At 41.9% G+C, this 16,060-nt stretch overlaps 1 protein-coding gene across 1 annotated transcript in view; it reads right to left on the bottom strand.

Moving 5' to 3' along the window:
* The window catches only part of LOC120049640 (tetraspanin-5-like), a 43,011-nt gene extending 33,862 nt beyond the window's left edge, over positions 1–9,149 (bottom strand). The window contains exon 1 of the mRNA XM_038995958.1: positions 8,821–9,149. Within this exon, the coding sequence (XP_038851886.1) occupies positions 8,821–8,901 (81 nt within the window). The 5' untranslated portion in view covers positions 8,902–9,149. The remainder of the gene's footprint in view (positions 1–8,820) is intronic.
* Positions 9,150–16,060: the final 6,911 nt, after the last annotated feature.

Below are 16,060 nucleotides of genomic sequence, written 5' to 3'. Positions count from 1 at the left end.
GAATGGGACAAGGGGAGAAAATCTCTAGTCTCCTATTCCCAGTCCAAAACCAGACAGAGCCATCCTTCAGGGAAAGACGTTGAAGAGCCAAATTAGATTATCCGGCCCATACGGTTATTATATTACAATGACATTGTTATTGTCTTTGTCCCTCTGGAGATGAGAAATTACTATTGAGCTCAGGCTTGTGCATTTCTCTAAGAGAGCAGTTGAAACTAATAAGAAAACATGTTCCACCAACAATAGAATCTGAAAGGTTTATTTAGTACATGTTCCAGCTACAGGTTATTCTATAATGAGCTCTTCCTGTGTCTGAGATGAAGTCCCTGAAATAATGGTTGGAGCTTTAGAAGCTATCCTCCTCTTCAGTGTGTACTCGTAGTCCAGCAATCCATGACAGGCTATAGTTTCGCAGTAGATTTGAGACAATTCACTAATTGGCCTAGTCACAATTCGATTATTGTTCACCTAACACTAACACACCTAAACTGTCTTGGAATCAGTGGCGATTTTAGCATGTAAATCTTGGTGGGTCAAACAAAACAAAAAAAATTAGGATGCATGCCAGCAAAGCCACTACACAACACTAATCAATAAATGAATTGCACTATAACAGTGACAAATGGTGCCCACAAACTGTTAGGGCCTACATAAAGCTGTCCCAACAGCAGTCCCAACACCTTACCACTGATACACCTGGCTATCAGCAGAGCCTTGTCTGGCAGTGAAACAGTTCATTCAGCCTCATTTACTGCCTTTAAAAAAAAAGCTGATGTGGCTGACTTGCTTAAACAAATGTGGTTTCTACAGACAATTTACAGTGCTGCTTGAAAGTATGTGAACCCTACAGGGCTGGTCATTATTTTGCTATAAAATATTAAAATAACATATAAAATCCTTTAATGACAGAAACAAAAAATATATATATTTCATTGTTTATTTAACAAAAGTGGATTATTTAACAAAAACTCAGATTTGATGTGTGCAAACATATGTGAACCCCTTCAGTCAATAGCTTGTGACACCTCCATTAGCAGCAATAACTTGGAGTAAACATCTCCTATAGCCAGTAATCAGTCTCTGACATCTGTTTTGAGGGATTTTTGTCCACTCCTCCTTACAGAACTCAGCCAATTGAGTGAAGTTTGAGGGGTGTCTGGCATGAACTGCCCGCTTCAGGTCCTGCCACAGCATCTCGATTGGATTTAGGTCAGGACATTGACTTGGCCAATCCAAAACACAAATCGTCCTTCTCCTGAGCCATTCTTTGGTAGATTTGCTTCAATAGGTTCAATTGGGGCGTTGTCTTGTTGGAAGATCAATTTTCGGCCCAGCTTTAGCTCTTTTACTGATGGCCTGATATTCTGTTCCAGAATCTCCTGGTAATATCTCAGAATTCATGGTTCCCTTGACGATGTGGAGTAATCCAGGTCCAGAGGAGGAAAAGCAGCTCAAGATCTTGACATTCCCACCACCATGCTTGACTGTTGGGATAAGGTGGTCTCTGGCAAAGTTAAGAAGGGCAGTTTGGTTATTTTTGACAGCAAAGGCTTCTTCCTAGCAACCCTCTCATGAATGGCATTTCGATTCAGTGTTCTTCTTATTGTTGAAGCATGCACAGTTACCTGAGATGCAGCAAGGGAGGTCTGCAAATCTCTAGATGTTATGTCCAAAACTCTTGAACGTGCCGTCCTTGGCCAGCTCTCCTGCTATCTCTCTCAGAATGACCTTCTCGATCCAAATCAGTCAGGTTTCAAGACTAGTCATTCAACTGAGACTGCTCTTCTCTGTGTCACGGAGGCGCTCCGCACTGCTAAAGCTAACTCTCTCTCCTCTGCTCTCATCCTTCTAGACCTATCGGCTGCCTTTGATACTGTGAACCATCAGATCCTCCTCTCCACCCTCTCCGAGTTGGGCATCTCCGGCGCGGCCCTCGCTTGGATTGCGTCCTACCTGACAGGTCGCTCCTACCAGGTGGCGTGGCGAGAATCTGTCTCCTCACCACGTGCTCTCACCACTGGTGTCCCCCAGGGCTCTGTTCTAGGCCCTCTCCTATTCTCGCTATACACCAAGTCACTTGGCTCTGTCATAACCTCACATGGTCTCTCCTATCATTGCTATGCAGACGACACACAATTAATCTTCTCCTTTCCCCCTTCTGATAACCAGGTGGCGAATCGCATCTCTGCATGTCTGGCAGACATATCAGTGTGGATGACGGATCACCACCTCAAGCTGAACCTCGGCAAGACGGAGCTGCTCTTCCTCCCGGGGAAGGACTGCCCGTTCCATGATCTCGCCATCACGGTTGACAACTCCATTGTGTCCTCCTCCCAGAGCGCTAAGAACCTTGGCGTGATCCTGGACAACACCCTGTCGTTCTCAACTAACATCAAGGCGGTGGCCCGTTCCTGTAGGTTCATGCTCTACAACATCCGCAGAGTACGACCCTGCCTCACACAGGAAGCGGCGCAGGTCCTAATCCAGGCACTTGTCATCTCCCGTCTGGATTACTGCAACTCGCTGTTGGCTGGGCTCCCTGCCTGTGCGATTAAACCCCTACAACTCATCCAGAACGCCGCAGCCCGTCTGGTGTTCAACCTTCCCAAGTTCTCTCACGTCACCCCGCTCCTCCGCTCTCTCCACTGGCTTCCAGTTGAAGCTCGCATCCGCTACAAGACCATGGTGCTTGCTTACGGAGCTGTGAGGGGAACGGCACCTCCGTACCTTCAGGCTCTGATCAGGCCCTACACCCAAACAAGGGCACTGCGTTCATCCACCTCTGGCCTGCTCGCCTCCCTACCTCTGAGGAAGTACAGTTCCCGCTCAGCCCAGTCAAAACTGTTCGCTGCTCTGGCACCCCAATGGTGGAACAAACTCCCTCACGACGCCAGGACAGCGGAGTCAATCACCACCTTCCGGAGACACCTGAAACCCCACCTCTTTAAGGAATACCTAGGATAGGATAAAGTAATCCTTCTAACCCCCCCCCCCCCCCCCCCCCCCCCCCCCCCCCCCCCCCCCCCCCCCATCCCCTTAAAAGATTTAGATGCACTATTGTAAAGTGGCTGTTCCACTGGATATCATAAGGTGAATGCACCAATTTGTAAGTCGCTCTGGATAAGAGCGTCTGCTAAATGACTTAAATGTAAATGTAAATGTTTGGGTTGGCTTTTACCTGATTTATTATCGTTCTTGTGGCTCTTGGGGATATTTTGAAAGGGCGTCCACTTCTAGGCCGAGTTGCTGTCATGTTAAATGCTCTCCATTTGTAAATGATTTGCCTCACAGTGGACTGATGGAGCTCAAATATTTTTGAGATGATTGTATAGCCTTCCCCAGACTGATGTCCTCTGAGATCTCCTTTCCTCTCGGCATGGTGTGGTTTGTATTCACTTGGATGGGTAGCACCAAACTGACCACGTTTCTTATCTCTATTTATCAGAGTCCCACCCAAACTCTTTCCTAACAATCTCTCCTTTGATTGATTCATTTTGTACCCAATTATTTACCCACCTGATTCTACTTACCTACTTAATTTAACCAATGCAACTTGGGGTTCACTTATTTTTGCACCTGCACTAATTCCTTTTTAATTCTGTTTTTCTACGACACGCATGATTTCCTCTACACCAGTGGAGGCTCCTCAGAGGAGGAAGGGGGGGACCATCCTCCTCAGTAAACTTCATAAAATAAAATAAACATTTAAAAAGTTTTAATTTTTAGATAAAACTATTCTAAATATATTCACATTTCACCAAATAATTTATTAAAACTAGAGGTCGACCGATTATGATTTTTCAACACTGATACCGATTATTGGAGGACCAAAAAAGCCGATACCGATTAATCGGACATTTTTTTAAATTTATTTCTAATAATGACAATTACAACAATACTGAATGAACACTTATTTTAACTTAATATAATACATCAATAAAATCAATTTAGCCTCAAATAAATAATGAAACATGTTCAATTTGGTTTAAATAATGCAAAAACAAAGTGTTGGAGAAGAAAGTAAAAGTGCAATATGTGCTATGTAAGAAAGCTAACGTTTCAGTTTAAGTACCTTGCTCAGAACATGAGAACATATGAAAGCTGGTGGTTCCTTTTAACATGAGTCTTCAATATTCCCAGGTAAGAAGTTTAAGGTTGAGGTTATTATAGGAATTATAGGACTATTTCTCTCTATACCATTTGTATTTCATATACCTTTGACTATTGGATGTTCTTATAGGCACTTTAGTATTGCCAGTGTAACAGTATAGCTTCCGTCCCTCTCCTCGCTCCTACCTGGGCTCGAACCAGGAACACATCGACAACAGCCACCCTCGAAGCAGCGTTACCCATGCAGAGCAAAGGGAACAACTACTCCAAGTCTCAGAGCGAGTGACGTTTGAAACGCTATTAGCGCGCACCCCGCTAACTAGCTAGCCATTTCACATCGGTTACACCAGCCTAATCTCGGGAGTTGATAGGCTTGAAGTCATAAACAGCACAATGCTTGAAGCATTGCGAAAAGCTGCTGGCAAAACGCACAAAAGTGCTGTTTGAATGAATGCCTACGAGCCTGCTGGTGCCTACCATCGCTCAGTCAGACTGCTCTATCAAATCATAGACTTAATTATAACATAATAACACACAGAAATACGAGCCTTAGGTCATTAATATGGTAGAATCCGGAAATTATCATCTCAAAAACAAAACGTTTATTCTTTCAGTGAAATACGGAACCGTTCCGTATTTTATTTAACGGGTGGCATCCATAAGTCTAAATATTCCTGTTACATTGCACAACCTTCAATGTTATGTCATAATTACGTAAAATTCTGGCAAATTAGTTTGCAACGAGCCAGGCGGCCCAAACTGTTGCATATACCCTGACTCTGCGTGCAATGAACGCAAGAGAAGTGACACAACTTCATCTGGTTAATATTGCCTGCTAACCTGGATTTCTTTTAGCTAAATATGCAGGTTTAAAAATATATACTTCTGTGTATTGGTTTTAAGAAAGGCATTGATGTTTTTGGTTAGGTACAGTCATGCAACGATTGTGCTTTTTTCGCAAATGCACTTTTGTTAAATCATCCCCCGTTTGGCGAAGTCTTTGTTAGGAAAAAATAGTCTTCACACAGTTTGCAAATAGCCAGGCGGCCCAAACTGCTGCATATACCCTGACTCTGTTGCAAGAGAAGTGACACAATTTTCCTAGTTAAAAGAAATTCATGTTAGCAGGCAATATTAACTAAATATGCAGGTTAAAAATATATACTTGTGTATTGATTTTAAGAAAGGCATTGATGTTTATGGTTAGGTACACGTTGGAGCAACGACAGTCCTTTTCGCGAATGCGCACCGCATCGATTATATGCAACGCAGGACACGCTAGATAAACTAGTAATATCATCAACCATGTGTAGTTAACTAGTGATTATGATTAATTGATTGATTGTTTTTTATAAGATAAGTTCAATGCTAGCTAGCAACTTACCTTGGCTTCTTACTGCATTCGCGTAACAGGCAGGCTCCTCGTGGAGTGCAATGTAAGGCAGGTGGTTAGAGCGTTGGACTAGTTAACCCTAAGGTTGCAAGATTGAATCCCCGAGCTGACAAGGTAAAAATCTGTTGTTCTGCCCCTGAACAAGGCAGTTAACCCACCGTTCCTAGGCCATCATTGAAAATAGAATGTGTTCTTAACTGACTTGCCTAGTTAACCTCTAATTCCTCCCAAACCCGGATCCGGGAGCACCCCCATCAGTAAAAAAGCTGACTAGCATAGCCTAGCATAGCGTCACAAGTAAATACTAGCATCTAAATATCATTAAATCACAAGTCCAAGACACCAGATGAAAGATACACATCTTGTGAATCCAGCCATCATTTCTGATTTTTAAAATGTTTTACAGGGAAGACACAATATGTAAATCTATTAGCTAACCACGTTAGCAAAAGACACCACTTTCTTACTCCACCATTTTTTTACTCCATCAGTAGCTATCACAAATTCGACCAAATAAAGATATAAATAGCCACTAACCAAGAAACAACTTCATCAGATGACAGTCTGATAACATATTTATTGTATAGCATATGTTTTGTTAGAAAAATGTGCATATTTCAGGTATAAATCATAGTTTACCATTGCAGCCACCATCACAACTCTCACCAAAGCGACTAGAATAACTACAGAGACCATCGTGTATTACCTAATTACTCATCATAAAACATTTCTTAAAAATACACAGCGTACATCAAATGAAAGACACAGATCTTGTGAATCCAGCCAATATTTCAGATTTTCTAAGTGTTTTACAGCGAAAACACAATATAGCGTTATATTAGCTTACCACAATAGCAAACATCACAACAGCATTGATTCAAGCCAAAAATAGCGATAACGTATAAACCACCAAAATATATTAATTTTTTCACTAACCTTCTCAGAATTCTTCAGATGACAGTCCTATAACATCATATTACACAATGCATATAGAGTTTGTTCGAAAATGTGCATATTTAGCGGCACAAATCGTGGTTATACAATGTGATTAGTGGCCAAAACTTCAAGCAATCTGTCCGGCGCCATCTTGGAGAGGCACCTAATCTAATCGAAAACTATTCATAAACTTTACTAAAAAATACAGATTGGACAGCAAATGAAAGATAAATTAGTTCTTAATGCAATCGCTGTGTTATATTTTTAAAATTAACGTTACTGCGCAATACAGCGTGCGCTAAAGCGAGACCGCACTGAAATTCATGGCGGAATTATTATTTGACATTTGTCAACATAAATACGAATTAACAGCATAAAGACTGCTTACTATTTGCTGAGCTTCCATCAGAATCTTGGGCAAGGTGTCCTTTCTCCAGAACAATCGTCTTTTGGTTGAAAGATGTCCTCTTGTCCTGTCGAAATAGCAGCTAACGATAGCCACCCACTGGAGAGGTGTCCAACTCGTGAAAGCGCATGACAAAGAAATCCCAGAAAATCGCAATAAACTGATATAAACTGCTATAAGTCGGTTTAAATTAACTACCTTATGATGTCTTTAACAACTATAACGAATAAAAACATGACCGGAGATACAGAACTGCTAAAACGAAAGCTTTGCAGGAGGCCATAGTGATGTCCCTGATGCGCCAGGCGCACCGTTGAAAAGAACGGTACTTCCGTTCCACGGTCTTATATAGGGCCCCAGATTGCGCAATCGACTCCATTCAAATTCTCCCCGCTTACTGACATCTAGAGGAAGGCGTATGCAGTGCATGTAGCCCGATGGCTTACATGGGGACTTATAAACTGACCTCAGAACAGGGACCTCGATTTCTGAAATCTCACTCCCTGACAGGAAATGTGCTGCAGAATGAGTTCTGTTTCACTCAGAGAAATAATTCAAACGGTTTTAGAAACTAGAGAGTGTTTTCTATCCAATAGTAATAATAATATGCATATTGTACGAGCAAGAATTGAGTACGAGGCAGTTTAATTTGGGAACGAATTTTTACAAAGTCGAAATGGCGCCCCCCTGGTGTCAAGAGGTTAAATAAAGGTGTAAAAAATATATAAAAAAATATATATTTTTAAAAAATCGTCCAAATCGGTGTCCGATTTCCGATTGTTATGAAAACTTGAAATCGGCCCTATTTAATCAGCCATTCCAATTAATTGGTCGACCTCTAATTAAAACACTCTGTTTTGTAATGAAGGCCTACAGTAGCCTCAACAGCACTCTGTACCAGGGTGTAGCTAGAGGACATCTAGCTTCCGTCCTCCTCTTGGTACATTGACTTCAATACAAATCCCAGGAGGCTCTTGGTTCTCACCCCCTTCCATAGACTTACACAATAATTATGACAACTCCCGGAGGACGTCCTCCAACCTATCAGAGCTCTTGCAACATGAACTGACATGTTGTCCACCCCAATCAAAGGATCAGAGAATTAATCTAGTGCTGAAAGCATAAACTACAGCGAGCTAGCACTGCAGTGCATACAATGTGGCTGAAACACCTGCATTTTGGAGCTGCCTTACTCAAGAAAGCAAAGAGACCATCCATATTTGTATGGAAGCTTTATTAACTCGATTTTATTTTACATTGTTTGCAAACGGATATGTGACACGTATTAATGCCAAAATAACATGCAAAACAGGCAACTACAAAAAATGTGGGGCTCAAAACAGGTAGGGCTCTGCACCTGCCAAGAATGACTGGTCGCCACTGCCTGGAATGAACATTCAAATCAGGCTTAGTGTACTATCTTACGCAGTGGGAATTGAATGGGACATAATGTTGTCTGATGATGATATATTGCATATTCATGTTTATTCATACATTTGCATGTGAGGACAATAAGCTTCTCACGTGTCACGTACGTGAGTTCGTCACGACAAACAAGGACAGAAAGCCGATTACCGGGGACACTGGAGTGTAGGCGACTTTAAATTAAAAAGTGCTCTGGGTAGCAGCCTACAGTATGTGAAGGCTATTGTGAATGTCAACAAATCTAAATAATCAAGATTAAAAAGCGCTTGTAATGCATATCAACACAAACAAAAGGTTTTGCTGCTATTCACATATCGAACGATCACATTTGAATGTTTATCATCGGCTATTATAGCATATTATTATAGACATAGTTAGCTTGTGAGGGATTGGTTGTAAAATAAGCATGGAAAAATGACAAATGATCATTTCATTTATGAAGCCATTTCCTCTAGATGGGCCTACTGTTTAATTTAACAACATGGATGGAAGATTGCCCAATAAAAGACAACGAGAGACAAATATAGCAAAAATTAAAAAAAACACTTACCCAAAATATTATGTTAAATCCAAAAATAAAATATTTGATGCAGCAACTGACTTCATGACCTTTAAATTGTTTCCCTGACATGCTTGAATTTCATCAACATACAGTACGCTTCATACGCGGATAAGTCAACGGGATCTTGGGCTCGCAAGTGGCAGGTTCAGCGATCCAGTTCTTGCAACTTGCTGCCTGCTCGATTCATCCAAATAAACATAATGTAGTCTATCCCTTGATACGGATGTCACACTGATAAAAGCAGAACAATGCACAATCCAGCACAGGAAAGAGCAACAAACGTCAACCTACTAGGCTATGTATTTAGAACTAACTGACTAGTGTTCTGCCCGCAGCACAAACGATGTCACGTTCGTATGATAACGAGGAAACCTTCAAAATAAAATCCCGCATTTCAAAGCATTGCAATGTCAATAACTAGTTAAAATTATTTATAAATGATACTCAAGAAGAGGCTATGCGTTCTATGGAAAATAATGAACTATGTATAATGTTTGTTCGAACGCGCTAGCAGACTGGAATTTACCTTCCACAAAGTTGCATTATTTTCCAGAGAATGCATAGAGCCCCTAGTTGATTATATCGTTAATACCATGCCTATACATTTGCCACTAGAAATGTGTTCAACATCCACTGAAGTAGCTAGCAAATTTAGGCTACAGTAGTTGCCATGGTAACCAAACACACATATTTAGCTAGTTTAGCTAACAAAAACATCAGAATATGAAAATCGAATTCAACAATAGCAATACTGTTTTCAATTAGACTTTTTCTTTCAAAATCATCTCAAACAAAACTTGTAAAAAACTATAGCCATTGAGTTCTACCATGCAAATATACAGTGCTTTATTGTAATCGCTCCTCTTTCACCCCAGCTGCCAAACTAACCCTGATTCAGATGACCATCCTACTCGTGCTAGATTACGGAGACGTAATTCATAAATCAGTAGGTAAAGGTGCTCTCGAGCGGCTAGATGTTCTTTACCATTCGGCCATCAGATTTGCCACCAATGCTCATTTTAGGACACATCACTGCACTCTATACTGGTCATCTCTGTATAACCGTCGCAAAACCCACTGGTTGATGCTTAGTTATAAAACTATTTTAGACCTCACTCCCCCCTATCTGAGACATCAACTGCAGCCCTCCTCCTCCACATACAACACCCGTTCTGCCAGTCACATTCTGTTAAAGGTCCCCAAAGCACACACATCCCTGGGTCGCTCATCTTTTCAGTTCGCTTATCAGTTCCAGCTAGCGACTGGAACGAGCTGCAACTACAAACTGGACAGTTTTATCTCAATCTCTTCATTCAAAGACTCAACCACGTACACTCTTACTGACAGTTGTGGCTGCTTTGCGTGATGTATTGTTGTCTCTACACTCTAGCCATTTGTGCTGTTGTCTGTGCCGAATAATGTTTGTACCCTGTTTTGTGCTGTGTTGCTACCATGCTGTGTTGTCGTCTTAGGTCTCTCTTCATGTAGTGTTGTCGTGATGTGTGTTTTCTCCTATATCTTTATTTAATTTATTTGGAATCCCTGCCCTCGTACCCGCAGGAGGCCTTTTAGTAGGCCGTCATTGTAAATAAGAATGTGTTCTTAACTGAATTGCCTAGCTAAATTTAAAAAAAAAAAAAAAGGAAATAATGCATGTCTAGAATGCCCTTCAAGGCAATCAGAAATGAGTATTCAACAATGCCATGGTATCCACCTAGGGCGTGTTCGTAAATTCACTCTGGCTATCTACTCCGATTTCAGAGCGCTCTCATCTGAGTGTGCCAGAGCGCAGAATAACTGATGAATTTATGAACAATCAACACCCGTTGAATATGGCCGGTGTCAGTAAACATGCAATTAAATTGTTGCCAGGAGCACAGTTACAGTCAGTCACCAATGCTCTGGATAACATGAAAACGGCCTAACCAGCTCTGCTAGGGTGACAAAAATGGTCAGAGTGAAGTGTTCTCTCATTTATGTCTGGAAGTATCTAGCAAGCTAGCCATCCTACAATCTAAGCTTGATGCCCTCAATCTCACACAAATTATCAATGAACCTACCAGGTACAACTCCAAATCCGTAAACACTGGCACCCTCATAGATGTCATCCTAACTAACTCGCCCTCCAAATACACCTCTGCTGTTTTCAATCAAGATCTCAGCGATCACTGCCTCATTGCCTGCATCCGTAATGGGTCTGCGACCAAACGACCACCCCTCATCACTGTCAAACGCTCCCTAAAACACTTCTGCGAGCAGGCCTTTATAATCGACCTGGCCGGGGTATCCTGGAATGACATTGACCTCATCCCGTCAGTAGATGAGATTCTTTAAAAGTGCCTTCCTCACCATCTTAAATAAACATGCCCCAATCAAAAAATGTAGAACTAGGAATAGATATAGTGCTTGGTTCACTCCAGACCTGTCTGCCCTTGACCAGCACAAAAACATCCCTGTGGCGTTCTGCATTAGCATCGAATAGCCCCCGTGATATGCAACTTTTCAGGGAAGTTAGGAACAATAATACACAGGCAGTTAGGAAAGCTAAGGATAGCTTTTTCAAACAGAAATTTGTATCCTGTAGCACTAACTCAAAAAAGTTCTGGGACCCTGTAAAGTCCATGGAGAATAAGAGCACCTCCTCCCAGCTGCCCACTGCTCTGAGGCTAGAAAACACTGTCACCACCGATAAATCCACTATAATTGAGAATTTCAATAAGCATTTCTCTACGGCTGGCCATGCTTTCCACCTGGCTACCCCTACCCCGGTCAACTGCCCGGCACCCTCCACAGCAACCCGCCAAAGCCCCCACCACTTCTCCTTCACCCAAATCCAGATAGCTGATGTTCTGAAAGAGCTGCAAAATCTGGACCCCTACAAATCAGCCGGGCTAGACAATCTGGACCCTCTCTTTCAAAAATTATCTGCCAAAATTGTTGCAACCCCTATTACTAGCCTGTTCAGTCTCTCTTTCGTATCTTCTGAGATTCCCAAAGATTGGAAAGCTGCCGCGGTCATCCCCCTCTTCAAAGGGGGTGACACTCTAGACCCAAACTGCTACAGACCTATATCTATCCTACCCTGTCTTTCTAAGGTCTTCGAAAGCCAAGTTAACAAACAGATCACCGACCATTTCGAATCCCACCGTACCTTTTCCGCTATGCAATCTGGTTTCAGAGCTGGTCATGGGTGCACCTCAGCCACGCTCAAGGTCCTAAACGACATCATAACCGCCATCGATAAGAGACATTACTGCGCAGCCGTATTCATCGACCTGGCCAAGGCTTTCGACTCTGTCAATCACCACATTCTTATTGGCAGACTCGACAGCCTTGGTTTCTCAAATGATTGCCTCGCCTGGTTTACCAACTACTTCTCTGATAGAGTTCAGTGTGTCAAACTCTCCTTCCGTGGCCTCCAACTGCTCTTAAACGCAAGTAAAACTAAATGCATGCTATTAAACCGATCACTGCCCGCACCTGCTCGCCAGTCCAGCATCACTACTCTGGACGGCTCTGACTTAGAATACGTGGACAACTACAAATACTTAGGTGTCTGGTTAGACTGTAAACTCTCCTTCCAGACTCACATTAAACATCTCCAATCCAAAATTAAATCTAGAATCGGCTTCCTATTTCGCAACAAAGCACCCTTCACTCATGCTGCCAAACATACCCTCATAAAACTGACCATCCTACCGATCCTCGACTTCGGTGATGTCATCTATAAAATAACCTCCAACACTCTACTCAACAAACTGGATACAGTCTACCACAGTGCCATCAATTTTGTCACCAAAGCCCCATACACTACCCACCATTGCAACCTGTACGCTCTTGTTGGTTGGCCCTCGCTTCATACTCGTCGCCAAACCAACTGGCTACAGGTTATCTACAAGTCTCTGCTAGGTAAAGCCCCGCCTTATCTCAGCTCACTGGTCACCATAGCAGCACCCACTCGTAGCACGCGCTCCAGCAGGTATATCTCACTGGTCACCCCCAAAGCCAATTCCTCCTTTGGTCGTCTTTCCTTCCAGTTCTCTGCTGCCAATGACTGGAACAAACTGCAAAAATCTCTGAAGCTGGAAACACTTATCTCCCTCACTAGCTTTAAGCACCAGCTGTCAGAGCAGCTCACAGATTACTGCACCTGTACATAGCCTATCTATAATTTAGCCCAAACAACTACCTCTTCCCCTACTGTATTTATTTATTTATTTATTTTGCTCCTTTGCACCCCATTATTTCAATTTCTACTTTGCACATTCTTCCACTGCAAATCTACCATTCCAGTGTTTTACTTGCTATATTGTATTTACCTTGCCACCATGGCCTTTTTTTGCCTTTACCTCCCTTATCTCACCTCATTTGCTCACATTGTATATAGACTTATTTTTCTACTGTATTATTGACTGTATGTTTTGTTTATTCCATGTGTAACTCTGTGTTGTTGTATGTGTCGAATTGTTATGCTTTATCTTGGCCAGGTCGCAGTTGCAAATGAGAACTTGTTCTCAACTAGCCTACCTGGTTAAATAAAGGTGAAATAAATCAAATAAATAGCCTATTGGACGAGATCCACGCTCGCTCTCGCTTGTTGAATGTGAAATAGGCTACACTACAGCATTAAGAACGGGTGGGGAGTTGGAAAGGAGAAACCCATACTTTCCGATAGTAGGCCAATCTTAACCCTGGGCTACATACATCCTGACAAAATACGTCATATGAGTTACCTGGTAATGTACCTTTCTGGACCTTATAAACGGTCGAGAATAGAGCTAAACTGAATTATTTCATAATGAAACAAAATAGGACGTTTAAGAGGTTACTCAAATTAGCCTACATCACTGTAGTTTATGGCCTATGGACAATAATTGTGTACTCACTTGATAAAAATAATAAATTCCTCATTGTACTTTGTTGTTGTAGCCCAAGGATAAAAATGATCGTCTAAAAATATAGGCCTAATCATCATGTTGTGGGGGTGCTTTGCTGCAGGAGGGACAAAATAGATGGCATCATGAGAGAGGAAAATTATGTGGATATATTGAAGCAACATCTCAAGACATCAGTCATGAAGTTAAAGCTTGGTCGCAAATGGGTCTTCCAAATGGACAATGACCACAAGCATACTTCCAAAGTTGTGGCAAAATGGCTTAAGGACAACAAAGTCAAGGTATTGGAGTGGCCATCACAAAGCCCTGACCTCAATCCTATAGAACATTTGTGGGCAGAACTGGTAAAGTGTGTGCGAGCAAGGAGGCCTACAAACCTGACGCAGTTACACCAGCTCTGTCAGGAGGAATGGGCCAAAATTCACCCAACTTATTGTGGGAAGATTGTGGAAGGCTACCCAAAAGGTTTGACCCAAGTTAAACAATTTAAAGGCAATGCTACCAAATACTAATTGAGTGTATGTAAACTTCTGACCCACTGGGAATGTGATGAAAGAAATAAAAGCTGAAATAAATCATTCTCTCTACTATTATTCTGACATTTCACATTCTTAAAATAAAGTGGTGATCCTAACTGACTTAAGACAGGGAATTTTTACTAGGATTAAATGTCAGGAATAGTGAAAAACTGAGTTTAAATGTATTTGGCTAAGGTGTATGTAAACTTCCGACTTCAACTGTACATATTACCTCAACTAACCGGTGACCCGCACATTGACTCTGTACAGGTACCCCCCCTGTATATAGTCTCGCAATTGTTATTTTACTGCTGCTCTTTAATTACTTGTTACTTTTATTTCTTATTCTTATCCATATATTTTTTAAACTGCATTGTTGGTTAGGGGCTCGTAAGTAAGCATTTCACTGTAAGGTCTACACCTGTTGTATTCGGCGCATGTGACTAATAACATTTGATTTGATTTGAATGTTGGGCTGTAGAGAACTTTTGTATCTGTCTCAGCTAAAGTCCGGTGGAAAATACTCAGTAGGGTCTCTACTAACCAAGTATGGTTAGCTTTGGAGAGGGACTGTGTCGCACGGCCTTCTGCTGGCTTTTTACTCCACCCCCTCCATAGCCCCCAATGCAATACACTGTAATAGACTGTACATGGGATACATATTGGCTTGTAGAGATACGTTTTCTACCTGTCTCAGCAAAAGTAGGGTGGGAAATACTCAGTAGGGTCTCTACTAGCCGTTTCTTTATAGAGAAATAAAATCAAGAACTTTGTGGAACACTGGGCTGAAGGGAGTTGTAATTTTCATTAAGCAAGTATTCAACCTAGTTCAGTGCAAAAATGTGATAATTAATTACAATGAGCATAATCCGTTGCGCCAGTTTGTTCCGGCTCAGAGGAAGAGGCGAAGCGAGAGGTTTCACGCGCGCCAAAATCTGTCCAAAATAAACCCAATGTGTTTCTGTGGGCTTATTTTGGATTTAAGCTTGTCGCCTGCCTGCCTTCCCACCGTTGAGACAACAACTCCCATTGTTAGGGCATAGACATGAGCACCTCGTCATTTTATACAGATCTCTGGATGGAAAGGCCTACACTTTTAAGCCTGTACCTTAGGTTAGATACACACAGACCACATGAGAGAGGAATGTACACAACACAAGGACGAGATGGACAGAGACAGTTCATGAACACCTTATCTACTTTGAAGAACTAGTCAAATGATTTTGTCAGACAGCTGTGCAGCATACTTAGGCAGGCTAGCTAAATAGGATGACTAAGGGGTGCACATTGGCTGACTGCTACTGCCTGAGCAGAGATGAGATAGTTACTTTAAAGGAAAAATCCACCCAAAACCACTTATTCCTTTAATTTACAGTGTTAAATAGCACTAATATGTTAAACAATTTTTGGGGTGAACAAATGTTTCATTTTGACGTTTTAAGGTTGGTAGCAACATGGAAAATCGTTGTGGAAATCTGTTGCAACTCCAGTCGACTACAGTCCACTACAAAGTCCACAAGCTCTCTCTAAGGGCTGGTCGGCAAGCTAGCAAACGTAGCAAAACACAATAATACCAAAGACAATATCAGCATGTAACATAGTTAGTTAGCTGTAAAATCGCCTAAACAAGCTGCACTATCAATTTAGGAGTCTGCAACCACACCATGTTCAACCTGCAGATCCTTCAAGGAGTGTCTGGGAGTCTATTAGGCACTAGCTCAAAAACCCAACATTAGCAATAATTTTGTGCAATGAGGGCGTTATATGTTCCTTCATTCATTGAATTCCTATCTCCTTTCTATAATGTCTCGGGCA

The sequence above is a fragment of the Salvelinus namaycush genome, chromosome 6, assembly GCF_016432855.1.
Source record: "Salvelinus namaycush isolate Seneca chromosome 6, SaNama_1.0, whole genome shotgun sequence".
NCBI lineage: Eukaryota > Metazoa > Chordata > Actinopteri > Salmoniformes > Salmonidae > Salvelinus > Salvelinus namaycush.
This window is presented reverse-complemented; position numbering and strand designations above follow the sequence as displayed.